General features: G+C 56.7%; 13 protein-coding genes across 13 annotated transcripts; 8 read left to right on the top strand and 5 right to left on the bottom strand.

Annotated features, from left to right (window-relative positions):
* Positions 1-459: 459 nt before the first annotated feature.
* Positions 460-1,465, top strand: B0H64DRAFT_330970 (beta-lactamase-like protein; the record flags this gene model as incomplete). The annotated part of the gene is made up of 2 exons (XM_062800969.1): positions 460-621; positions 686-1,465. The coding sequence occupies 2 exons, from the start codon at positions 460-462 to the stop codon at positions 1,463-1,465; spliced, it is 942 nt and encodes a 313-aa protein (XP_062654803.1).
* A 478-nt stretch (positions 1,466-1,943) lies between these two features.
* Positions 1,944-2,534, bottom strand: B0H64DRAFT_378039 (uncharacterized protein; the record flags this gene model as incomplete). Its single annotated transcript, XM_062802561.1, has 2 exons — positions 1,944-2,377; positions 2,444-2,534. 2 exons carry the CDS (start codon positions 2,532-2,534, stop codon positions 1,944-1,946), a joined length of 525 nt encoding a protein of 174 aa, XP_062654802.1.
* Positions 2,535-2,639: 105 nt separating this feature from the next.
* B0H64DRAFT_45579 (EthD domain-containing protein) lies at positions 2,640-3,535 on the top strand. Its single transcript, XM_062807319.1, has 3 exons — positions 2,640-3,050; positions 3,110-3,306; positions 3,362-3,535. The coding sequence occupies exons 1-3, from the start codon at positions 2,862-2,864 to the stop codon at positions 3,426-3,428; spliced, it is 453 nt and encodes a 150-aa protein (XP_062654801.1). The 5' UTR covers positions 2,640-2,861; the 3' UTR covers positions 3,429-3,535.
* A 342-nt stretch (positions 3,536-3,877) lies between these two features.
* Positions 3,878-8,223, top strand: B0H64DRAFT_45564 (uncharacterized protein). The gene is made up of 3 exons (XM_062807312.1): positions 3,878-4,057; positions 4,118-6,156; positions 6,215-8,223. The coding sequence occupies exons 2-3, from the start codon at positions 4,142-4,144 to the stop codon at positions 8,067-8,069; spliced, it is 3,870 nt and encodes a 1,289-aa protein (XP_062654800.1). The 5' UTR covers positions 3,878-4,057; positions 4,118-4,141; the 3' UTR covers positions 8,070-8,223.
* B0H64DRAFT_45562 (uncharacterized protein) lies at positions 8,224-9,858 on the bottom strand. Its single transcript, XM_062807310.1, has one exon. The coding sequence runs from the start codon at positions 9,745-9,747 to the stop codon at positions 8,377-8,379; it is 1,371 nt and encodes a 456-aa protein (XP_062654799.1). The 5' UTR covers positions 9,748-9,858; the 3' UTR covers positions 8,224-8,376.
* An 854-nt stretch (positions 9,859-10,712) lies between these two features.
* B0H64DRAFT_45474 (uncharacterized protein) lies at positions 10,713-12,492 on the bottom strand. The gene has a single exon (XM_062807282.1). The coding sequence runs from the start codon at positions 12,349-12,351 to the stop codon at positions 10,798-10,800; it is 1,554 nt and encodes a 517-aa protein (XP_062654798.1). The 5' UTR covers positions 12,352-12,492; the 3' UTR covers positions 10,713-10,797.
* A 778-nt stretch (positions 12,493-13,270) lies between these two features.
* On the top strand, positions 13,271-14,970 carry B0H64DRAFT_446516 (uncharacterized protein; the record flags this gene model as incomplete). The annotated part of the gene is made up of 3 exons (XM_062806920.1): positions 13,271-13,495; positions 13,613-14,128; positions 14,332-14,970. 3 exons carry the CDS (start codon positions 13,271-13,273, stop codon positions 14,968-14,970), a joined length of 1,380 nt encoding a protein of 459 aa, XP_062654797.1.
* Positions 14,971-15,217: 247 nt separating this feature from the next.
* On the bottom strand, positions 15,218-16,682 carry B0H64DRAFT_349274 (S-adenosyl-L-methionine-dependent methyltransferase). Its single transcript, XM_062801395.1, has one exon. It carries the CDS (start codon positions 16,358-16,360, stop codon positions 15,428-15,430), a length of 933 nt encoding a protein of 310 aa, XP_062654796.1. The 5' UTR covers positions 16,361-16,682; the 3' UTR covers positions 15,218-15,427.
* Positions 16,666-17,403, top strand: B0H64DRAFT_410251 (uncharacterized protein). Its single transcript, XM_062804782.1, has 2 exons — positions 16,666-17,042; positions 17,106-17,403. The coding sequence occupies exons 1-2, from the start codon at positions 16,836-16,838 to the stop codon at positions 17,364-17,366; spliced, it is 468 nt and encodes a 155-aa protein (XP_062654795.1). The 5' UTR covers positions 16,666-16,835; the 3' UTR covers positions 17,367-17,403.
* A 199-nt stretch (positions 17,404-17,602) lies between these two features.
* On the top strand, positions 17,603-18,952 carry B0H64DRAFT_410249 (putative NAD-dependent epimerase/dehydratase). Its single transcript, XM_062804781.1, has one exon. It carries the CDS (start codon positions 17,818-17,820, stop codon positions 18,640-18,642), a length of 825 nt encoding a protein of 274 aa, XP_062654794.1. The 5' UTR covers positions 17,603-17,817; the 3' UTR covers positions 18,643-18,952.
* Positions 18,953-19,181: 229 nt separating this feature from the next.
* B0H64DRAFT_446512 (uncharacterized protein) lies at positions 19,182-19,682 on the top strand (the record flags this gene model as incomplete). Its single annotated transcript, XM_062806919.1, has 2 exons — positions 19,182-19,388; positions 19,443-19,682. The coding sequence occupies 2 exons, from the start codon at positions 19,182-19,184 to the stop codon at positions 19,680-19,682; spliced, it is 447 nt and encodes a 148-aa protein (XP_062654793.1).
* An 849-nt stretch (positions 19,683-20,531) lies between these two features.
* B0H64DRAFT_427287 (putative cytochrome P450 oxidoreductase) lies at positions 20,532-22,264 on the top strand (the record flags this gene model as incomplete). Its single annotated transcript, XM_062805775.1, has 3 exons — positions 20,532-20,752; positions 20,834-21,966; positions 22,032-22,264. 3 exons carry the CDS (start codon positions 20,532-20,534, stop codon positions 22,262-22,264), a joined length of 1,587 nt encoding a protein of 528 aa, XP_062654792.1.
* Positions 22,265-22,370: 106 nt separating this feature from the next.
* On the bottom strand, positions 22,371-23,064 carry B0H64DRAFT_410247 (cytochrome P450). Its single transcript, XM_062804780.1, has one exon. It carries the CDS (start codon positions 23,017-23,019, stop codon positions 22,450-22,452), a length of 570 nt encoding a protein of 189 aa, XP_062654791.1. The 5' UTR covers positions 23,020-23,064; the 3' UTR covers positions 22,371-22,449.
* Positions 23,065-23,890: the final 826 nt, after the last annotated feature.

The following is a 23,890-nucleotide window of genomic DNA, read 5'->3' as shown; positions in this document are numbered from 1 at the left end:
ATGGGCCGAAACACGAGAATACCGCGGGTGGTGTTGGCCGTGCGGGAGATAGCAAGACACGCCGTCGGCGCGGTGAGACAATCCCGGGAGGGATCAGGGAACCAGCAACGCCGTGAACCCGAATTCCGATCGGGAGGTTAACGTCACGCGAGGCGAGACGAGATTCCGTGACCAATCGTCCCGGCCCCGTCATGCTTATCTCCCGGCACAATAGATGTTTCTGTATCTTAGCTTTGGATAATGGCAATACTTCGAGCCTCAGTATCTATTCCTATTCTCCTCGCCGAAGGTTGCCCGCCAGGTTTGAACCCATTCCGCTTCCCTAGCAAATCTCTCTGCTCTTCCTCTTTACGTTGGGTATTATCCATTGCTGTTCCTAGCAACACAGACACCCAATCCCATCGTTGCCGGTAAAAGTTACAATCTAAGTGGCACAAACATTTTGAACCTGTCTTTACCATGGCACCTGGTGTTGGGGGCTATCGCCAAATCAACAAGGCGTTCAATGTTTGTGCGTTTGAGGACTACCTCGAAGGTCAACAAAATGTCCTACCAAAACTCCTCGATGTTGAACAAATAAGCCCACGAGTCATTCGTGTACTCGGGCAAAACCCAGGGAAGGTAACAGAAACCCACAAGCCAATCTCCCGCTCGTTCAGGTTGTGTTAACATTGGTGTCGCTCAGTTCACGCTCCAAGGCACAAACACGTACATCATCGGCACCGGCTCAAAGCGCCTCATCATCGACACCGGCCAAGGCATCCCGGAGTGGGCCAACCTAATCTCCACAACCCTGAGCAAGGGCAACTTCACCCTCTCCCACGTCCTCCTCACCCACTGGCACGGCGACCACACGGGCGGCGTACCCGACCTGATCACCGCCTACCCCTCCCTCACCACCGCCATCTACAAGCACACGCCCAGCAAGACCCAACAGCCCATCACCGACGGGCAAATCTTCCGCGTCGAGGGCGCCACCGTGCGCGCCGTGCACGCGCCCGGCCACTCCCACGACCACATGTGCTTCGTGCTCGAGGAAGAAAACGCCATGTTCACGGGTGACAATGTCCTCGGCCACGGCACGGCCGCCGTCGAGCGCCTCGGCCAGTGGATGGCCACGCTGCGGCAGATGCAGACGCACGGGTGTGCGCGCGGATATCCGGCGCACGGCGCCGTTATTGCTGATCTGCCGGGCAAGATCAACGGCGAGCTGATGGGTAAGATGAGAAGGGAGAGGCAGGCGCTGCAGGTGCTGCAGGGGACGCGAGCTAGTGGGGGTGTGTGTAAGGGGCGGATGACGGTGCGGGAGCTGGTTACGGCGGTGTATGGGGCGTCGACGGATGATGGGGTGCGGGAGTTGGCGCTGGAGCCGTTTATGGATGAGGTGCTGAGGAAGTTGGCTGAGGATGGTATGGTGGGATTTGATATGAGGGGGGGGGTGAAGAAGTGGTTTGCTGTTGTGTAGACCAGGGACAGCTTCAAGTTGTCATGTTGGTGGATACCTTACTGGGAGACTGTGTTGTTTTCGTTTAACTTTACAAGAATTATCCCTCATCTTACATGAATACAAACGAAGAGAAAAATAAACTCAAATTTCATGATACTGGACCGTTCGTGAAAACATTGGGAGTCTCTTAATTCGCTCTGTTTGCCCATCCAAGCCATGCTAAGGTCTCCTCCTGGCCCCCAGCTGGCAGAAGGGAACTTCACGGGAATAACGGTGGCGTGAAGAAGGAGGTAAGCTAACTGAGACTATCCTAAACAAAGGGGGTGTTTAGCGAGCGGCATTCCGCGCTTGCCTGCGGTGTATGGGACGGACTTTCGAGTCCGCCCCTGCGCCCTTTAAAGTCCGCCGCGAACGGTTAAATCGGCCAAGACGGATCCCCAACATCGGTTCGCCGCCCTGCTCGCCCCGTCCCGAGCGGGACAACCACACCCGCAGCTTATTCTATGGTACACTCATGCAGCAGGGTCTTGAATCCGATGAATGCGCCGACGAGGGGGAACAGGGACCGGGTTACATGCAGCCAGGCCCACTTGACCACCAGTCCACGAACATGGTCCAGATCCTGCGCTGATCCCGATGCCTCCAACCCGAAGAGGGTGTCGTTGGTGGGTGTCATGATGAGCCAGGTGAAGGGAACCATTGCGAAGGTCGAGACCGCCGCGAGGACATATCGGGTCCATTCTTTCTTCCCGCCTGCCCGTTTGGTCACAGCGGCATACCCGTACAGACCGCATGTGGCGACGCACAAGGCCGGGAGATAGATGTGTCCGTAGTGGTACAAGCGTACCCACTGTCGGACCGTATGGTCGGCACTCCTATTCGTGTCGAGGAACACCGGCACGGCAAAAGCCGAGAGGCTTATCATCGCGCCTGCGCACCGTGATTGCGAAGGGTCAGCCAAGATCGTCATCGTTGTGGCGATGCAAGTTCACGGACCTGACAAAAATGACCCCGAAATCACGGCGGTCGCCGGGATTTGGATCTTGGGCATCGGGAGAGATACGGTGGAATGCCTTTTGACTGCCATGGCTACGGGCGGTTGCGGTTGAGCGATGGTTGGATGTCCTGTCCACGGGGTTCGCGGCGTGCCTTGTGTTGGCCTTCCTTTTCCCATGACAGGTCCGAGGACTTCCCTCCTATGTACTTTGTATCGCCGGGGCGAACCGAGACATACTCCCGAATCCGGATCCCGGCAATGACATCTCCCCGATAAATCCAAACAGGCTGACGACCATGGCTCGATCACCAGGGAATCACATCTCCCCGTTCCACTTCTACCCGTAAAAGACCGACACAGCCCAGACGCGATCTCCTCTCCAGTCTACCAAAGCCAATCAATCGTTGAAGTGCAAACATGAACGCGGCCAGGGACGCAGAGACTCGGGAGCCGGACTCCACAGCCGGCAAGTATCTCTGCTTGACCATCTGTGGTTACCGGAAGCCGGGGATGAGTGAGGAAGACTACCGCAACCACATGGTCAACGTGTCTGCTCCCATGACTAAGCCTCTCATGGTGAAGTATGGTATCAAGAGATGGACTCAGGTCAGCGAGTCACTGTTTCGTTGCCCTTTTCCCTCTAACCCGAACTAACTCGGGCCCAGATCCACAACCAGAGCGCAACCCGTGCTTTGATGCCCCAGTTGTTCGACCCGCAGATGGCCAATATTGCCGACTTTGACTGCTTCAGTCAGGTCATCTTCAAAGACATTGAGGATTACAAGCGGTTCAAGCAGGACCCGTGGTACAAGGAGCACTTGTATGACGATCATAAACAATTTGCTGATACAAAGCGAAGCATGTAAGTCTCGCTCGCTCGTGCCTCTGTAGATTGGGTAAAATATTGACATGATAAGGATGACAATCGGATGGGTCGAGGAATTTGTTAGGGATGGTGAAGTTGTGGATGGTTTCAGGGGTTAGGAGGATTTAGTTTCCACAGGCATCTTGTCGGTTAAATAAATAGCCACTATGGTAAGACATATCAAAAGAACCCAAGCGTGTTGTCCTGGATGCAGAGTTCCTTGATATTGCAACTTTCCTGTTGAAATTCTGGGTAAATATCATGACCAAACGGCACCATGTTATTAGTTCGGTACCTAGATTACCTAGGGAAATAATTAGTCATAAAAGAACAGCGACATGCGGAAGTCTAACAAGGCCATGTATATGACGAAGGGAAAGCTTCTTCTTTAACAGTTCCATGATTCAAGCCAGCCTGCGCGCCCGAATCTCAAGGTTCCATTACTCGAAGAAGAGTACGTCCCACCCCTCTTTTTTCCACCAGTATTAAGCGAGAGTAAACTGATGCAAGTCCAGAGTGCGGGGAGCTGAGGGGCTTTTCAGATGGTTCAAGACGATGTGGTGGTCTCGTGACGAGGCTCAACTGTTGATGCCCGACTTAGAATGACGCCCAAAGCCATCAGGCTGGGAGGACACCGAGATAACAGGGCCTCAAGGTTTCCCAGCTGGAGCTTGATACTTGGTTTTTCACAATTTCGTCTATTTGCGACGTTGGACAATTTACGAAGTTGTGTGCAAAAGTGAAACAGGTCCGTACGCCTTCATGTTAGCTGCCCTCTTTTCAAGATCTAATAAGCTTCTTTTGGTAGGAGATCTAGACAGACCTCGTGGCCATGGCGATAAAGCGCCCATCTCTCGGCCAGATTGCAGGCCTTGGCGACTTCTACGATGCTGTCACCGACACCTTTTCGTCCATCTCCCTCCTGAAGGCCGCTGCCCCGCCGATGGCCGTGAGACGCACCGACAACCCGGGTACCGAGATGGACTTTACCAAGGAAGATACCTTTGAGACGCGGTTACGTAGCCTCCGAGTCGGCGCTGAACTGGGCGCCAGCATCCTTTCCAACATGATATCTGTTGACGGCGTCGGCCGTTTTCTTACCGAAACGCGGTCTAGTTTCCGGACTGTGCAACTCTCATGCCTTTACAGAATCACGACAGTCCACGAGAAGCTCAACTTGGGTTGTTTCATGATGACGCCGGATCTCCAAGAGCTTCTGGATCTCGATGCCCTGCGAGGCAGAGGCGGCACGCATGTTGTTACCGAGATCGAATGGGGTGCATCGAGTGTTGTGACGGCCAGGTCCAAGGTTGAGAACTCTGGTAACCAGAAAGATGTTCAGACTCAGCTTGATGTCGGTCTCGCTGAGTTGAGCATGATTGTTGGGACTGGAGCCAATGTAGGAGCAGAGTTTGGAGTCCAGCGAGGAAAGGGGCTCTCAGAAACAGCATTTGCCATCAAGGTGTATGGCGACTTTGTGAGCGACATGGACATTCCTAACGACTTTGAGAGCGCGCAAAACTACATCAAGACCATGCCCTCGGCGATATCCGCCTCGAATGGCGGGAAGGGAAAACCGCTGGTGTACACCCTCGTTCCTGTCGAGATGCTCCACATGCTTTACGACCTCACCATCGAGTCTCATATTTCGCTGAAGCGTCTTGGGCACGACGTTCTAGACGAGTTTGTCCACCTCTTCGATGAGTTGACTACAGTGCGGCAAAGCCTCAACGACTACTACCATGACGCGAAGGAGTATCGGTTTTGCCTACCAGACAGCCACTTGGCGGAAGCATCTGATCGCCTTCGTCAGGCAAAGGCAGGCGAGGCGCGTCTGAAGGAAGAATATGCCAGCGCCCTCTCCAATGTGAGGCGCGGCAAGTCTGAGCCGAACTGCCTGTGGAGCCTTCTCAAGGAGTCGCGCAGTGACAACTCATCGCCCGAGAACCTCATGTCGATAATCCGGGACCATGAGGAGAAGATAAAGTTCGCCGTCACGATGGTTAAGAAGGGAGCGCGCTACGTCGGACACGGCGGTCTGAATGCCCTCAACAATCTCATCATGGAACAAGGGAGAAATGACGCGTACGTGTTTTACTTCAACGATGCCGTGCAGGCGACGCAGCCATCCCGCTGGGATGACAACAGGAGACTCATCCTGGAACTTCTCGAATCCGAATGCGATGATTTTGTCATCATGTTCGACTGTGACCTCGGAAAAACACCCATTGCCATGCCATACGTGGAGCAATACCGAGCCGGGAAACTTATCGTCAAAGACCTGAGCGAGGTCCGTCGATTCTTGGATGGCCATTGTGTGATCCGCTACGACCGGGCGGCACTCAACCACGCCGAAAACGGCCTACCGGCTCAGCGGAGGATGGTAAAGATCAGATGCCCAGGGCGTCGCTGCCGGGGCACAAAGCGTGTCTGGATATGTGAGACCTGCAAGGGGTCCGTGGAGTATGGAGTTGTTGACACCTTTCTCTACTGCTCCTGCGGTCGGTTCCCCTACGACAAGTGCCGCTTTCGATGCAACCAACATGATGAGGAGGGCACGTTTACGACGCCGAAACCTTCTTGGCTGCTAGTCAGGCTGAAAAGTCTTCAGCCCCTGACGATGCAAGAGATCAACGTGCTCATCCTAGGCGAAACCGGGGTAGGCAAATCGACGTTTATCAACGCATTCGTCAACTACCTGACATACGACAGCCTTGAAGAGGCCATCAAGGCCAGAAAGCCACAGTATGTCGTGCCGTACTCATTCTCGCTACCGTACCCCGACGGCAATGGAGGCTTCAACCCCCTCGACATCAAGGTCGGGACGAGCCCAGACGAACATCACGGGCATGTACCCCAACCCCTCCGTCATTCTGATATACCAGCTAACGTCGTTGCAACCCAGTGCCCTTGGAGAGTCCGCAACCAGGAAAACGACAGTCCATCGCATTCCGCTTAACAATACCACCATTTTGCGGTTCATTGACACGCCCGGGATCGGCGATACGCGGGGCATCCAGCAGGATGCGTTAAACAAAGAAGACATCCTTGCAACGTTGCGGCACATTGACAAACTCCATGGCATTCTCATCTTGCTAAAGCCGACAAACTCTCGCTTGGATGTAATGTTCCGCTTCTGCATTACCGAGTTGTTGACCCATCTGCACCAAGACGCGGCGAGTAACTTCTGCTTTGGTTTCACCAATACGCGGGGCAGTTTCTATACGCCGGGGGATACGTATGTACCTCTGAAAGCGCTCTTGGAAAAGTACAACAACTCCAAGATCTCGCTAAGTACACACACAACCTACTGCTTCGACTCCGAAAGCTTTCGGTTTCTCGCGGCTCTGTCGGAGACGCAGACCCAGATGCCCGGGCTCAACGACTTCGAGAGGAGCTGGGACCGATCTGTCCGGGAGTCCAAGCGCCTTCTAGCACATTGGGCAACCCTCCGCGGCCACAGGGTGAAAAGCACTCTGAGTCTCAACACTGCGAGGGATCTCATCCTTGCCATTCGAGAACCACTCTCTATGTTGGAGGAGATGGCGATGGAGAGCATCAAAGAGAATGAACGAGACGCTAAAGCTCTCCAGCAGGCGGAAATTACGTGGAAGGAGTTGGAGTCGAGGCTCTTCATCAGCACCATCGTCCTCGAACACTCGGTCCTCGACAAGCCAAGGACTGTTTGCACGCATGCGGACTGCCGAACCCGCAAGGTGGATGGCAAAGGTTTGCCTTTTTACGAGTACAACATCGTCTGCCATGACATGTGCCGCATGCCCCCCGGAGTCGAGCATTTGGGAGAACCTTCCAGGTGGTTGCTGGCCTGTGGCGTATTCAACCACGGACTGAGGACGACATGCGCCATCTGCAACCATTCTTGGAAGCTGCACATACATATCAAAGACGACTACCGGACCAAAGTTGAGAAGAGCATAGACCCAGATGTTCAGCGCCTTGTGGATGAAAACGGCTCCAAGGCCGAGATACAAGCCCGCCACCTTCAGGCCCTCGAGAAACAGATCGAAAGCCGCAAGGCCGAAATGTCGAAGCTGATGGACGCTTCAGCTGCATTCGGTCGCTATCTCAAACACAACTCCATCGCTCCCTACAACGATGAGGCGCTGGCATACATGGACGCGGAACTCACGGGGCAAAGCAACCTGTCCGGTGACACAGTCTGGCAAGCAAGCAGGTCCAGTTCCATCAGTTCTTTGGCAATGGCACGGGATGAGTATGCCAAAGACGTCGAAGCGATACAAAGGTCCATCAAAAAGAGCCAAACCGCGCCGATTCCCACTGACGAGGAGGTACACGAGATCTTAGAGAGGCTGTATGATCTGGAAGGATGTGGTGCTACCTTGAGGAGCATAGTTTTGAAGAAACGGTCATCCGGGGACTCGTATGTGGAACGGGCATTTCATGGCCATCTCGATAACGGTCGTACTTTGTCCTCTGTATGGGACATCGCGGACCAAGATGACGTCTATGACATAGAGTTGCCGCCCGCGGGTTTTGAGTCCGACGTTGCCGAAATACCGCGTCCCCAGTTATATAAACTCCAAGAGAAGGTCTGGGAATCGAGATTGGCGAGGCCACGCCCTGCACCACGGACAAACAGGGAACCGGAGGAGGCCGAAGCGGCGATGGGATCGTCGTCGTGGGAGAATCCGCAAGCGAGGCCAATTCGACGAGCCAGATATGGAGGGCGCATGGGTCCCTGGGCATTACTCGCCGCGGCTGCGAAAGGAGAGGCGTAATGTTGCAGACAAGGAGGGCTAGAGTTAGTCCAACGACGGGATATCGAACGCGCCAGGGGTATCTTTAGACAAGATCATTGTATGGCGTCGTCATCGCCTGTTCATCAAATCCACAAAGCGGGGAACTTTAAACGCAATTGTTAATTGGTGGTGGTTGCTTGTTGTTGAGAAAACGTACCCCGGGGCTCGTCACTTGGTGGCAGCCCATGTTCTTCTATTTTTCATATTTCTCAGATTTGGCTAGATATCGGACGTACAACAGAGAGAAATGCGGAACTCGTACAGTTGGAACATGCCCTCTCCAACCTCACTCAGCAGCGACCTTGTCCCACATGGGCGGGAAACCAGCCCCCCAAACCCACTTAGACTGGCCATCCACATACATGACAGTAGAGTCATAACACATCTGAGCAATCTTTAACCAAAGCTCACCCCTAACCGGCAGCGAGTCAGCAGGTGCACTGCCGTTAAGCTGCTCCAACTCCTCCTCAAACGGCCTAGCCGCCTCCTCGCCATTCTTGATAGCACGCACGAACTTAGCCACATGACCATCATCATGATGCTGGTTCAGAGCACGGTACAGCTCCGCCCAGCCCATACCCTTGCTCAGAGTGGGCTCATACGCGGTCATATACTCCTCTCGCAGCTCCGGCGCCGCGCTCGCCGCATACCAGACCAGATCCAGCCGCGTCTTCCACTCCACCACACGGGCCTTATCCTCGAGTCTCAACCAGCCCTGCCGGTTCAGCACGCTGACAAAGATGGAGCTCGTCACAGCGTGCATCATGAAGAAGTCGATCTTGCGCTGCTTGCCCGGCTGGTGCGCCGCGGCGCACGCCCACGCCGCGCAGCTGATCATCTCGGCCGTGGCGCGCTCGATCGCCGGCTCCGTGGCGGGCACCTGGAACCGCGCGGCCAGCTGCACCACGGGCTCCATCGCCCGCCCGAGCACGCCGTCGCGTACTTTCCATGGGCCGTCGGGCAGGCGCGCTGCCGTGCGGATGGCGTCGGTGGTGCGCGCCTCGCGGTAGAGGGCGGCGAGCGGGGCGGGGGGGATGGTGCCGGATGCGGCGAGTTGTTCGGCCTTTTGGAAGAAGACGTCGATGTACATGGGGTCGTGGCTGGCGGCCTGGGCGAGGCCTTCGGCCACGAGCGGGGCGAGCTCGAACTCGACGCCGAAGCCCATGTGGATGATGGGGTGGTACAGGCCCTCGAACAGTTGGGCCAGCATGAGGTCGGCGAGCTCGGTGCGGGCGAAGCAGTGTGTCTTGACGACATCTTGCCAGTTGCCATTGTTGGCGGCGATTTCGTTCTTGAAGAAGGTTAGGAAGTTGGGGTACTCGTCGAGGGTCTGCATGCGCTCGCGGAACTTGGCTGGGTTGCTCATCTCCTTGACGGCCTGGGGGTCCACCGGCGGCATGGGCCGTTGGATGTCCTCGCCGTCGTCGTATGCCCGCCGGAGCTCCTGCGGACCCCCGCCCATGGCGAGGGTGCTGAGGACGGCATGCGGGATGTGGTTGTGGCCGGCAACGTCGCGGAAGTACATGTGCCACTTCTCGTGGTTCTTCTGCAACAAATCATTGACCACTTCGGCCGAACCGGCCGGGCTGGCCTCGACGCGGGCTAGACCGACGTTGTCCGAATGCAGGGCGAAGCCCGCTTTTACTGCAGTCGCCATTGGAAGGGGAGGGTTGCGTGGTGGGAGAGTGGGATGGGAGGGATGACAATTACTGGTTGGAACGGCGGTCGAGATGTTGTCGGACAACCAAAGTCCGAATAGCTGGCAGAGCTGCAAGACGATAACAGCTTTATAAACCCGCAGGCTCGGGTCTGCGGGCGTATTGGTCTATGTAACCCGTATGTTCACGGCATTCGGCCTTGGTCCGTTCGGGAAGCCGAACCCCCTTAAATGCTTAGATTCACCCGGACTGTCAACCACAAATGCCCCGATGGAAGTGCGAGCCGGATTCCCTTGCTTCCCAACATCCCTACCGCTACTGCCCAACTGCCGACCGCAACTTGGAAGCAAAGAGTGCCATAGCACATGTACGAGGGGCTATTATGAGTTCACACGCGGCCCGCTCGTTGAGGGTTCACAATGACTCCGGTTTGCACGACCCATCACATGGCAAGGAGCTGTTGCTGGCGGAGAGTGAGACCGAAGATCTTGCGGGGAACTGACCGCATGCCGGCAGTGCTCAAACTGCTTGTCTCATCATACCGCGTCATCTGTGTGACCCAGTCCCTCTTGGTTGATGTGCCAGTGGGTAGGCAAGACTCCACTGCGGACGTCCTGCCGCGCCATTCTCTGCTGCAGATGTCACCTTCAGTCTGAATCTAATAAGTGGCTCCGCATCATCAATAGAGAAAGGAAATGCGTTGGTACGGTGCCATCTGCAGATCCCAAGCAAACAGAAACAGAGTGGATATTATGTCTCGGTTCTGGGGCGGTGAGCTTGAACATCCCATAGAACGATCTCTAGGGAGAATAATACTGGAAGGAGGGGGCGTCATGAGGGAATTTCTCTCTGCTTTCCACTCTACCATAACAACCACCATGATTTAACCTTCAACCAACCAACTGGTGCCATGTCAATACCAAACGCACAAAAGGCAAGGCTAACCACCCAATTACAAAGAAAGAAACCCCTTGCTGCCTCCTTTCCCCAAGTTCTATTGCGGATTTTAAGTCTTTGCCATCTCTTCCAATCGCCCCCTCTTGTCTGATCTAGCTCTGGCGCAGCACCTCGATAATGTCGGAAGACAGCGAGCTCAGACTCTTGCGAACATCCTTCTCTAGCCGATTCAACGTATCCGTCGAGAACGACGCGGGCGTCGTATCCCTCCTCTGCCCGACCCCCACCGTCATATGGTGACCCTGGCCCCAAAAGTCCAGCTCCGAACCGATACCCTGCCCACCTCCATCGGCAAGCGGAGCCTTCAGCTTTGGCGACAGCTGATTCACGACCCTCTGCACGCGATGTAGCTCGCTGAGCACCACCTGCGCCGACCGGCGCTCGAGGCCCTGGTCGGCGTAGGCGCCGCCATGCGCCATCATCATGTTGGCGACCCGGCCGAGGTCTGTCTCGCCTATCCCGCTCCGGCAGCCCCGTGCCGCCGACGCATACCGCTCCAGCACCTTGAGCACGATCATGGACGATACGGTGAGCAGGAAGCTGTCACCGGTGCACGAGACACACGCGAGCATGTGGTTGACCGCCTCGATGCTTTGCTTGTTCCTTTCGAGGACCGCCCGAGCTAGACTGTCACTACCGATCATGCTGCTCGTACTGCTGTTGCTGCTGCTGAGGATGTCGATACCCAGGGAAGGCTCGGGCGTACCGCCGCTGGAGGAGGTGTGCGGCGTTGATTGGGTCGAGCTGAGGACCTTGAGCAAATCGAGGCCCTGCATCAAGCAGCCGCATGACGGCGACTCGATGGCGCGGGGGACGTTGCTGAGACTGGCCGTCAGGGATTGGGCGCTGGACTCGAGCGAGGACGGAACTGCGGAGGAAGACGCGCTCGGGGCGTCCCCGGTTGAAGATGTTTCGGAACCCGCCGTGAGGTCGTTGCCGTTGCTCTCGAGCGGCATGAGCAGGGACCCGATGTCCGGTCTCGGTCCGGCGACTGCGATGTTCCCGCCGCCGCCAGTATCCAGCATAAGCAATCCGAACGGGGAGTCGATTCCGGACATGACAAAGTCCATGTCGTTGACGTCCGAGTTGAAATCCGCAAAGTCGGGGAAGAGCCCATCCTCTCCGAGAGCGGAGAAAATATCGGACGGGTTCGCCACCAGAACATGGTCCAGCGGCGGCGGTGATGGCAAGGTTGGATGTGTCGGTGTGCCGGGGTAGCTGTCCCTCTGGGGAGATCTGGTGTTGGGAGGTGTTGTGCTCCGTGAGAAAAACCGGTCGCTCAGAGATGGCGGTGCAGCTCGGATTGTGTCCCCATCCCTCTCCCTATTTCTAGAGCGGCCGCCGTCGCCATCGGCTTCGTGTCTCTGGTTGGAGCCGTTCACGCTCGTACCGGACCTGTTGTTGCCAGCACGACTGCCATTGATTTCGCTCTCTCGACGACGGCCCGGCCGTTTCGTGAGGAAATACTGGCAAGGCGTACCGCGGCTCTCACATCTCGAGCATGTCGGCTTCTCCTTGGGGCACTTGACTTTGGATACCGCACAGGTATGGCAGCTATCGCGAAGCTTGGAGCTCGTCCCGCCAGAGCTGCGGCGTGCCGGTGGCGGCCCCTGCTGTGCCTCCGTGTGCGACTCTCGGTTGGCCATTGTCTTCCAGGTTTGGGGGGGGCAGAATTGGTGAAAGGTGGTTGGTGGATGGTCTCGAATTAGAGTGTTTCTCGGGAAGGTAAGATTCTACTCGTGACGCCAGCAGGGTCTATGGCATTGATGTAGTAGATATGATTGCCCGCATCGGCGTTATCAGCGTGTAGTAAGTGAGCTTTGAAGAGGAACCCTGCTGGGATGGCAATTGCAAGAAAACAACTGACACGTGCTCGTCACAAGGGTCTCGATAAACGTATCTCCTCCCCCTGTACGGGAAAGAACCTTCTCATCCCATCCTTTGGAGGCTGAGAACTGTACCAGCACGTTTTTCTTTCCCGACGGGTGAACGGTTACACCTGTCCTGCCAACTTAATTTCTGCCTCCCCGGCGCATATGCAACGTGACGGTGCATCGCCCACCATGTGGCTGGCCCCGGTTTTGCTTCTATCCTCTTTCGACACTCCCTCTCCTCGGGTTTCCTACGGAACCGTAAGCACGGATGCAGGCTGGGCATGAGTCGTTCCGCGTCGATAACAACCCCTGTTTCGTAGCGTGCTTGGAGGTGGGGTGGAAAGGGAGGTGGGATCGCAGGAGATGCCGCAATACCCATTGCACACCATTGGCTTGACGGCTGCGGACTGCTCGCCGCTTCCAGAAAGATGCAACACGGGTAGCCTTTCAGGTACGAGTCGGGACAGATCCCTTTCTTCCGCTGACAAGACTCGAAGACAGACCGAGCTGAAGACACTAAATAGACAGGCCCCAGTCAACTTTTCAAGATTATTTTAACTTTGAACCCGCCGTCGATGTGCCAAGAGGCCAAGAGAGCTATAAAGAGGCCAAGAAAGCCAAGATAGCCATTCCCGCGCTGCCAAGGTCCCCTCGATCGCGATACCCGTCTCTACCTACGGTCCACCTCGCCATGGACGGAATCAGACAGCTGGAAGATTATGCTGAACAACTCACGGCGTCCGTCAAGATACTAGCTCAGCACTGCCGCGGCGAAGGCTCTTTAGGCCAACTGTTGGCTGCCTCCGACACTCCCAAAAACGTTACCGAAGCGCGGGTCAACATCCTAGCCAGCGTGGGTGGCATCAAAGCCCTGATTGGGAGTCCGATCGACTTTCTCCAGCACCTCGCGAGCCAGGTTAGTACTTCTTATCCCTCGTGTTCCTCTCCCGCTTCCCCCCCACCTAATCCCCCGCTCCCGGGTGACGCACAGAAGTTCTAACTTTGGCATCCTCCCCTCCCCACCCAACGATAGGTCGAGATCGTTGCCTGTCTTCGGTGGCTAGCTGAATTCCAGATTCTCGCCTGCATCCCGCCTGAGGTTAGCGTGCCGATCACAGATCTCGCGGACCTTACCGGGATCCCAGAACAGCAACTCTCAAGGGTCACTCGTTTAACTGCGACACATGGACTCCTCCGCGAACCGAAACCTGGATTCGTGGCACACACTCCGCTGTCGGCACAATTTACGGCGGAGCAGTCGCTCCTCGATGCCGTCGTCTTCATGGCCGAGTCAGTAGCGCCCGCAGCGCTGCAGATGGCGTCAGCAACGCAACGCTTCGGGGCAACGCGCAGCCCGACCGAGTGTGCTTACAACCTCGCTATGAGCACTGTGCGGCCCTTCCATGTCGCTCGCCAGGAATCCTCCAAGCTCGACCGTCAGTGGTCGGCTTATCTTTGCCATGCAGCCGGTCTGCAACAAGAAGATGCCCTCGTCGACGCACTTTCGCGGCTGAGCTGGGCGAACCTTGGCAACGCCTGCATCGTCGAGGTAAGTAAGCTTAAACCCGCGGCAAGCAAGCCCCCTTGGGCCTGGCCCCGTCTCCCCTCCCTTGGCCCCCCTCCCATCCCTCCCTCCCATCCCTCCCTTCCCCTGGCTATCCCCTCCCCGCCCCTCCAATGCAAACCCGCCCCCCTTCGCTTGGCTACCCCCCTTGTTGGAAGTACGACTCACTTACCAACTAAATCCGGCAGGTCGGCGCACAGTCGACTTCCCTCGCACGACGTCTCGCGCGGCGATTTCCGGGCTTACGACTGGTCGTGCAGATCAATAAGACGCATGGCACGACGGTGAACCCGGACTGCATGTGGCAGGGGGCCATGGCACCATGCGGGGCAGCAGCAGCAAGCATGGACCGAGCAAGTCCGTCCGACGCAGACGCCGAGACGGACAGTGACGGGCTGAGCGAGCGCATCACAGTGAGCTACCGCACTCCAGGCATGCCGCAGCCCGTGGCAGACGCCGCCGTCTACGTTCTCCACACCCCCGTGGCGGGCCCGAGATCCCCGAGCGGGGCCGTGGGGGTGGCGATCCGGGCCGAGTTGCAGGGCCATCTCGGCTTCCTACGAACGACGGGCGGCGTCATGCTTATCTTGACCACCCGCCTCCTTCCCGACCCGGGGAGCATACCGGACCGTGAGGTCGAGGCCGTCGCCCGCACCCGCGATCTCAACATGCTCCAGCTGACCAATGATGGCGAGATGGAGATGACGGAGCTGCTCGCTATCATCGAGTCCGTGGGCGATACGACCGGGAAGCTCGCTATCTGCAACGAGCTCCGCTCTCCAAAGGGCCTCATCTTGGCCCTCGCCGTGAAACACCAACCGTACTGAAGTTTGCTCTTGGCTGCATTTTATTGTCTCGGCGGAGAAAGACTGCGGGCAGATTCGGCCCTTCTTTTTGTACGTTCCTTGTCTCGCTTCATGACTCGTGAATCGGAGACCGATAGCTCGTGATAGTTACCTAGACTGTAGGGCTGAAGAACAATGTGGGTTGTGTCTCGGATTTGAAGGTACCTAGCCAAGCTCACGAATGTGACCAATGCATTGACCGGTGAATAATACCTAAACGACCAGGTAACCTGGTAGGTGGGAGCAGGTTGTCAGGAGACTTCCGTGTTACCTACCTAGTCACGCTCCGCATGATACCAACAGCCTCAAGTTAAACAAATGACAAAACAACCTGGGTATCCATAATCTTTTGGTCATACAGACAGGTTGAGATTCAACTACCTAAGGTACGTCAATTTCCGTAACACTAAGCATGAGATCAACGCAAAGCCCAAGCCCCCTAACACCGCGTTCCCAGAATAATCTTGACTGGGTAATACCCCTGGAAAGGGGCTCTCTCCGCCATGACTTCCAACTCCTCGTACAAATCCTTGAAAGCATCGGGAAACTGCGAGATAAAAGGAAACGAATTGAAGTGCTCCTTGACCCCCGCAAGGTCAGCCTCAAAATCCCACCCCTCATCCGTCTCATGCACCTCAACATCATCCGGGCCCGCGTAGTCAGGCTCCGTATTCCGATGCGCCTCTTCCGGCGGCAACATCCCCTGAACACCACCCTCCCGCATATTGAGATGAATCCTCTTCGCCCCAGCCCGAAAAAGCGACGGATCCAACGGCGCCACATTATACACCCCCTGGGTACGCGCCATGACCCCAATAGTCTTGGCCCTCGCCGCGTCATCAGCGGCCTTGAGCAGCAGCTGGCGCCCGCCCTGCTCGCTGATGCGGGCCCAGAGGTCCTGCAGCGCGGCGTCGCGGAACCGGGCCGGCCCAAACACGGCCGCGCAGAAGGTGCCGCCGGGCCGCAGCTGGCGCGCGACGGCCGCCATGGCGCCCGCCTGCGGGTCCGGGAAGTGCATCACGTTGGCCGCGAACACCATGTCCACGCTGCCCGGCGCGATGTTGGCGGAGTCTTCGAGCGCGGCGACGCGGAAGCTGAACCCTTGTGTGCCGCGGAGCCGTTGGCGGGCGAGATCGACGTTCTCCGGGACTACGTCCGAGACGAGCACGTGGGAGAAGCGAGACCGTAGGCGGAGGGCGTAGACGCCGTTGCCGGCGCCGACGTCGTGGATGGTACCGAAGGCTCCGCCGTTGGCTTGGTGGTAGTCGAAGATGCGGGTGAAGAAACTGTCTGGGACTCGCGGCCGCCCTTTGAGGTAGTTGTCCCAGAACTTGTCGTCCTGGGCGAAGATCTCGTTGCTGTTGGAACCCATGGTGTTGATGAAGGTGACTGGTGTGAGATGAAGTGATTAAGAAATCAGGGTTCTGCAACTGGCAGTAGTAATGCGTAAGAATGGTCAAATGAGGGTTTTTGGCAGCTACTTGCAGCTAGAGACTTCGTGATCATCACATCGTTCAGTTGTAGTTGCCCAGGGGTGGCGTCTCTGGTGTGCACCCAGACCGAGGACCGGCCCAAAGTACGTCGGAGGGTTGAGATCACCCGAGTGTCTCAGCCCGCATCCGGGGCGATACGGGAAAGGGATTTCCAGGGGCAGTCCGACGAGAGCTCCGGGTGGCATGTCCGCTACCAGCGCCGGGAGTGACCGCTGTGTGGGGAGTGAAGGGTTACTTTTGGAACACCCATTACATCATGATATAGCGGCCATGACCTCCATTAAAATCGCTTACCTTACGGTTGATCATCCTCATCGTTAAGGGTTCAAGAAACTCCACCCGAACGCCTACAAAATGCCTGCGCCAGCCCCGATCCAAGCCCAAACCCTCGACAAGTTCCTAACTGCATGGCAAAATCAGAATGCCAAAGACACTGTGGGCTTCTGGTCGGATGATTTCAAACAGAGGCTGTTGCCCTTGTCATTGCAAGCCCCCGTGAAGTCCCGTGCCGAGGCCGAGGTCATGAACGGCAAGCTTATGGAGTTGTTGACGAACTGGAAGGTTAGCTGCCTCTTCTTCTCCATGCCTCCATAACTACCTTTCTAACCTGCGGGATGCATCTAGCTGGAAATCAGAGAGATCGTCCACGACGCCCCAAAGGGTACTGCAGCTGTGTACGCAACGTCCCAAGCGGATACGCCGATCCCGGGAGAGAGGTGGACCAACGAGTACACGATCTTTGTGTCATTTTCCGAGGACGGGAGTAAAATTACTAGGCTGGAGGAAATGGTGGATACGGCCTTCTATCGGGATCTATTCCCCAAGTTTCAACAGTATCTCATGGCACAAGCCACTGCCGGTGGCCACGGAGGACACCAGGGGTAGCAGTCGGGCCGGAGTTACCAAATAGCACTTGACCTTATCACCGAGGAACTATGCTTGTGCCTTGTCTTTTCCAATCCGGCAAGCCCGGACTATCTCAGGGGTAATCAACGATGCAGGCCAATCACCCGAGTCAGAGATTAAGCTTTATGCCGGGGAGGGCGGGGAGGGGCGAGGAGGGGTGGTGGCAATATCCCGAGACCAGTCCATGCCGAGTGGGGACGTGACGAAGAGCCATTGCTGATTATACCGGCGGAAATGAGCATTTCCTTCCTCTATCCTTGAAATCGAATCCCCTCTCTCCCACCTCAAACTAATGGGAGTAGTGCAGATCGAAAGGGCTACTCTTGACCATATGTGAGCCTCCTCCCAAATTTTCTTTATAAACACCACGGCTTCAACAACTTCACACTCATGAGACTTCACGAAACAGGCCATTGAACCCAATAATACTATGGCTAGCCATACGCGCACCTACGCTGTTCTCGGTGCCACGGGCAACTGTGGCGCTGCACTCATCGAGAATCTCCTGAAGTCTCCCGAGACACAAATCCACGCCTATTGCCGAAACACGGCGAAGCTTCTGCGGCGGTTTCCGGACGTCAAGTCGGGGGGTAGAGTCAACATTTTCGAAGGTAGCATCCAAGACATCGACCTCCTAGCATCGTGCATCCGCGACTGCCGGGCCGTTTTCCTGGTTGTTTCCACCAATGACAACATCCCAGGTTGTCGTCTCGGCCAAGACACTGCCGCTGCCATTGTCCAGGCTTTGCAACGGCTCCGGCAGCAGAGCAAGTCAAACGGCCATGGACACGGTGCCAAGCATGCTGTCACCCCCAAGCTGATTCTACTCTCCTCGGGTACGATCGACAAACAGTTCTCCCGACATGTTCCATTCATGCTGCAACCAATCCTCCTCCGCTCGGCTTCCCACGTCTACCACGACCTCATCGAGACGGAGAAGATGCTCCGAGAACATGAGGACTGGTTAACGACTATCTACATCAAGCCGGGTGCTCTGTCGGTCGACGTCCAGCGCGGGCACGCCCTCAGTCTCACCGACCAGGACAGCCCGGTGTCTTATCTTGACTTGGCAGCAGCCATGATCGAGGCGGCCACGGACGACAGCGGCCGCTATGACAACCGGAACGTCAGCGTGGTCAACACCAACGGCGCCGCCAAGTTTCCGGCGGGCACTCCAATGTGCATTCTGATGGGCTTGCTGAGGCACTTCTTTCCGTTTCTTCACCCGTACTTGCCAATGAACACGGGGCCATGAGGGACGTTTCCTGGGTTGGACGTTGTATGCGAGCTGATAGATGGCCCGAGATATGGCAATGTGACGGAACCTTCTCATGACTAGCAATTATTTCTTAGCTCAAGTATCAGAAAAGTTAGAAACACATGTATATTGAAGCTAAACTGTTTGTAATTACTCACTGCATTCCACTGCGTTGAAAACCGGGTATTAAGATGGAACTGAGGGAAACGATACCCACATGAGCCCGACGAGTTCGAAAAGGGGCTTAGAACTCAGTACCCGCCTACGGCCATCATATCTACGTCTGTCACTCGGACTCACCACCCAGTATGGTCAATTGAAGCCTGAGACGTGTTTCGGGCGAATCTCTTGTTGAACTGTGCACGGATTTGGGTGGCCGCATCAACCCCCCGAATTCCTCCGCACCTTTCTGTTAAAGCATATGATATAAACAGTGGCTGCCCAGCGTCAACCTCGGCCCGGACATAACCAACACACGCACGCCCTTCCCTTCACTTAAACGAAACCAACCGGCCACCGACCCACCGACCATCAAAATGCCGGCACCACCCGAAGTCCAAGGAGCGACGCTGGAAAGGTTCATCCAGGGCTGGATGGGATGGACCCCCGAAGGCTTCCTTGCCACATGGTCCGACGACTGCACCCAGAGAACGCTTCCTTTCAGTTTCGATGCTCCGATTCGAGATCGCCCGCACGTGGAGAAATTCTTCCCGATTCTCATGTCTTACCTCTCGAACTTCAAGGTCAGCCCTAGTCACTTCACTAACACTGACACGGGCTGACTCAAGAGTGAGCAGCTCACGATCCACAACGTGGTGCACGATACGACCTATGGCAAGGCGGTCATCTACGCCCTCGCCGAAGCGGACACGCCTTCTGGGCCGTACCGGAATGAGCACGCCCTCTTCCTGTGGTTTGACGAGAGCGGCGAGAAGGTCAAAAAGATCGAGGAAATGTTTGACACGGTTGTGATGAAGGACATTCTCCCGAAGATTAACGAGTATGTTGCCCAGTTGAAGGCAAGGGGAGAGGCATAAATCATGGAAGTCATGGGTATGTGTGGTAGCTACGACGGGGTCTTGATCGAGCTCGAATATCTCACTAGGCTTCCCATCGTTGGGGTGTGTTCCAGTTAGTTCATGCGTCAAGAAGTGTTCACAACCACGCATCGCCGCGTTTTTACTAATTATTCAAGAACATGAGTGGGTCAAAGTTGAGCAAGGCAATATAAATAGTCTCCAAATCCATGTTGCATCTTTTCCCTCCTGCCCATTGGAGCATCAAAGGCGAGGCGGACAAAAGGGGGGGGGGGCTGGGAAGAACGTAGCATCCAAAGCTTCCAAGTGACTCGGAAATGAAGTAAACACAAAAAAAGAGCAAAGGATCACCGACCAGCCCCCCGGTCAGGCAGAGTTGGAACCAGAGAGCCGGTACCTGGGTAGTAAATCAATCAAAATTCGCCCAAGTTCTCCACGCAGCAGCATACAGCCCATGGCCGCGGGACGGCAGGGGGTCAGCCCGAATATTACGCCGCCAAGCCCGCCGCCCTTCATGTCCGTTCCTTGCGGCCTCGGGGTTCGGGGATGCATTCGGGATGGAAGTTATTTGGTCATTTGGTTCGTTGACCACAACCCCCCGAAATCACACCCGGGCCGGGATTGGACCCCATGTCACCGTTCCTCTCAAATGCCCGAACCTGGCTTTGGGAAGGGGGTATGATCTTGGACTCAAGTCACAACATGATGATATAGACGTCGAAATCGAGCAAAACAATAAAAAGAACCGCGATCAAAGACGCATTTGCCTGAAATTCGGGAAACTCGCACTCGTGGGCGAACTGCCCTCCCCATCCACCTATCCGTGATTCATTCTTGATCCTCTCCATCATGGACTTTATTACTCCCAAGGTCAACGTGACCGCGGCACAGCAGGATGGCTTGCTGGACTTTCAGTCGCCGTTCACGATCGGGTTGAGTGCCTTGGTAGCATTTGTTTTCAGTTTTCTCATCTATGTATCGTCCTCGCCCAGGATCCATCCTAAGGCGCCGGCGTTTACCTCTGATATGACCACATTCCTCGGGGCGACAGGCTTCACAACCCGACCATGGTAAGCAGGCCTTATTCCTACCCACTGATATCAGACTTCCCAACGTCTCTACATTTTTCTGAGTGCTAACAATACGCATAGGTCCTTCTGGGTGAACTCGTTCAAGGAGTCCAAGACAGGACACTTCAGCTTTTGGCTCGGCAGGCGCCATATTGTTGGCATCACCGGCCACGCCGCCCGGAAAATGTTCTACGACCACCCTGCTCTGGACTTTGTCAGCGGAGCCATTATCTTGCCGTTCGGAATCCACTTTTGGCCCCCCATCCACGACATCTTCAAGCCCGGCTTCCACGGCGGCCGGAGCAACACCTTTTTCTTGCGGCGCATGGTGGACATGATGAAGACGGAGCCGCTCGCCAAGAAGCTCCCCGACCTGGTTCGCGACGCCCGGGAGGGCTCCGAGGTCCTGATGGTGGACAACTCGAAGGCCGTCATCCAGCCGCCCGAGATCTGGCGTACCGTGTTCAAACAAAACGTCCGCCTGCTCTTTTCCAACCAGGTTGCGGACGACGCACAGCGGTTTCGCAGGGCTGTGTCCAACGTCGATACGCTCCTGCATACCGTCAGCCACTGGAACGTGCTCTTCTCCTGGCTGCCGGCCCCCTCATACATCCGGCGGCGGCTTGCACGTCGGGAGCTGGTGAATCTAGCGACCGAGGTTGTCGATGAGCGGCTCAAGAGGACCAACTGCCGTGCAGACGATCCGGTACAGGAGCTCATCGATAACGGCGACAAGCGGGAGCACATCATCGAGTTCTTCGCTAGTGTGATGTTCATTTCCACGACCAACGCCCACGTCATCGCCGGGCAGCTGCTGAACATCATGGCCATTCACCCGGAGTGGCAAGAGAAGGTGTACAAGGAAATCAAGGCTGTAGGCGATGCCCACTCGCACAACCGTGATGAGCCCCTCGTGGATAAGCTCGCCAAAATCCCGCTCGAAATCTGGGAGTCGACCGTGTCGTTCCCGACGTTCGACCTGGTGCTCAAGGAGACGATCCGCATGTGGACCTCCTTCGGCGTCACCCGGCTGAACACCTCGTCGGACCCGATCCCTATCCCAGGGTCCGATCAAGTGATTCCCGGCAACACCTTTGTCATCTACAACTCCTCCGAAGTCAACTTCAGCGAGGAGCTGTACCCCAACCCCACTACGTTCGACCCGGAGCGCTTCACCGAAGGGCGTGAGGAGTTCCGCAAGCAACCCTATGGCTGTAAGTCCCCTCATTTGAACCCCCCACTCCGAGCCGCGAGAAACTAACACGCTACCCCCTTACAGTCCTCGGCTGGGGCCAAGGCAAGCACCCGTGCGCGGGCATCCGCTGGGCCAAGCTGCAGCAGATCACCATCGTGGCCCACGCCCTAGCCCTGTACAAGTGGAGCTGCTGCGACGAGAACGGCGGCCCCGACCCGTATGCTAAGCATCGCAGGGAGCTAGACTCGAGCAAGTTCTTTGTTTTGCCGCCTATGTATGCTAAGTTGGAGCCGAGGGATGAGAGTTATTACAAATAGGGGGTCGGGGTTCTGTGGTAAGGATTTGGGGGGATCGGATCTGGCAGTGGGCGAGCGGGAGTTGTTTAGTGGTCCCTTCAGACCCGTGGAGATATATAGAATGACACTGCTCCTATTGGTTTGCGTTGACCACCTCCAGCAGAGTATATTAACCACCGGAAATTAACTTTTCCTTGTTAGACAACTCACATCTCATACTTCCACTGTACATTCTCCCAGCCCTGCCGCCTCCTGATATTCACGCCAAACCGCTCGCCATGCTTGGCCGGCTTTGTCACTGCATCGATGACCGACCTCGTCGCAAAAGGGGGCAGCTTCCACTCACCCCCGTCCAGGGTGTCAATCTCGTATCCAAGCAGCAGCGTCGCCATGACAGCCATCATGTCAGCAAAGGCAAAGGCCCGCCCCGGACACAAATGCGTACCGCCGCCAAACGGCTGGAAGGCAGCGCGCATGGCCTTGGAACTGCCAGGTCCCTCCCCAGCATCCCCCTTCTTAGAGGCCTGAGCTAGAAACCGCTCCGGCTTGAACTCATCCACATCCTCCCCCCAATACTCCTCCATCCCATGGCCCACCCCAATCACCAACTGCGCCACGCTCCCCTTCTTCAGCAAATACTCCCTCCCCCCCTTATCACTCAGCACCGTATCCTCCACCACCGTCCGCGTACTAACCTGATGCACCGTCATCCTCTGCGTCTCCTTATAGCAGCTCATCAACAACGGACATCGTTCCTCCACCACCCCCGCCCCCATCCCCAACACCACCGTAACCACCCCCCCATTCCAATCCCCATCACCCTCCCTCCTGACAACCAACCCCTCCACCTCCCCCCTCAACCTCCCCACCACACCCTCTCTCGAAAACACCTGCCCAAAAAGCCAAAACAGCAACGGCACCGTATTCGCCAGCGCCGCGAACGGCAGCATCATCTCCAACCTCGCGACATCCCCGTCCGGCATGCCCGCCGCGCGCAGCAGCGCCGCGCGGTCGCGCACAAATGCTGATGCCGAAGCATCCTGGTCGCGTCGCTCGGTGTAGAAGGGCGTGAGCGCGTCGAAGAGCGCCTGGCGGGCGCGGTGGCCGGCGGGGGCGAGGAAAGAGGGCAGGTTGAGGGTTAGTTGGAGGAGGTTCTTTTCGAGGGTCCAGAGGGCGTCTTCGACTTTGTGGTTGGGGGCGTGATTGTGATTGGGATTGGGGGTGGTGGTGGTGGTGGTGGTGAAGGGGTCGTGGGCGCCGTAGATGGCGGTGCCGGTTGCGGTGGTCAGTAGGTGGCGGAGCCAGAGCCAGGCGTTGGGGATGGGGGTCGGGGTGGTGGGGGACGGGGCGAGGAGGGTGAGTTGGGCGGCGAGGGAGGTTAGCGCGGTGCGGTTGAGGTGCTGCATGTCGGCGCCTTTGAGGCTGGTCGGGATGACGTGGTGCATCATTTCTTCGACTAAGGGGGGCCCGCCGGGCCCGCGGAGGAGGGCGGTGGTGTGAGGGCTGAGTTGGGCGAGGCCGGGGGTCGCGTCGAGGACGTGGGGGATGGTGGAGAGGGACTTGCTGCGCAGGCCGGCGGCGATGAGGTGCGGGTCCCAGACGGCGTATAGCTTGCCGGTGAGCATGGGGAGCGTGGCGATGGGCTTG

This window comes from Chaetomium fimeti, assembly GCF_033439085.1.
Source record: "Chaetomium fimeti strain CBS 168.71 chromosome Unknown B0H64scaffold_10, whole genome shotgun sequence".
Classification (NCBI taxonomy): domain Eukaryota; kingdom Fungi; phylum Ascomycota; class Sordariomycetes; order Sordariales; family Chaetomiaceae; genus Chaetomium; species Chaetomium fimeti.
The sequence above is the reverse complement of the archived record's forward strand: the minus strand, read 5'-3'. Positions and strand labels throughout refer to the sequence as shown.

Coding starts and splice junctions, on each gene's coding strand:
- B0H64DRAFT_45579 (XM_062807319.1), top strand. CDS start 2,862: ATGAACGCGGCCAGGGACGCAGAGACTCGGGAGCCGGACTCCACAGCC. Junction 3,051..3,109: donor GTATCAAGAGATGGACTCAG/GTCAGCGAGTCA, acceptor ACTCGGGCCCAG/ATCCACAACCAGAGCGCAAC. Junction 3,307..3,361: donor GCTGATACAAAGCGAAGCAT/GTAAGTCTCGCT, acceptor TGACATGATAAG/GATGACAATCGGATGGGTCG.
- B0H64DRAFT_45564 (XM_062807312.1), top strand. CDS start 4,142: ATGGCGATAAAGCGCCCATCTCTCGGCCAGATTGCAGGCCTTGGCGAC. Junction 6,157..6,214: donor AGCCCAGACGAACATCACGG/GCATGTACCCCA, acceptor GTTGCAACCCAG/TGCCCTTGGAGAGTCCGCAA.
- B0H64DRAFT_45562 (XM_062807310.1), bottom strand. CDS start 9,747: ATGGCGACTGCAGTAAAAGCGGGCTTCGCCCTGCATTCGGACAACGTC.
- B0H64DRAFT_45474 (XM_062807282.1), bottom strand. CDS start 12,351: ATGGCCAACCGAGAGTCGCACACGGAGGCACAGCAGGGGCCGCCACCG.
- B0H64DRAFT_349274 (XM_062801395.1), bottom strand. CDS start 16,360: ATGGGTTCCAACAGCAACGAGATCTTCGCCCAGGACGACAAGTTCTGG.
- B0H64DRAFT_410251 (XM_062804782.1), top strand. CDS start 16,836: ATGCCTGCGCCAGCCCCGATCCAAGCCCAAACCCTCGACAAGTTCCTA. Junction 17,043..17,105: donor AGTTGTTGACGAACTGGAAG/GTTAGCTGCCTC, acceptor GGATGCATCTAG/CTGGAAATCAGAGAGATCGT.
- B0H64DRAFT_410249 (XM_062804781.1), top strand. CDS start 17,818: ATGGCTAGCCATACGCGCACCTACGCTGTTCTCGGTGCCACGGGCAAC.
- B0H64DRAFT_410247 (XM_062804780.1), bottom strand. CDS start 23,019: ATGGGGGCGGGGGTGGTGGAGGAACGATGTCCGTTGTTGATGAGCTGC.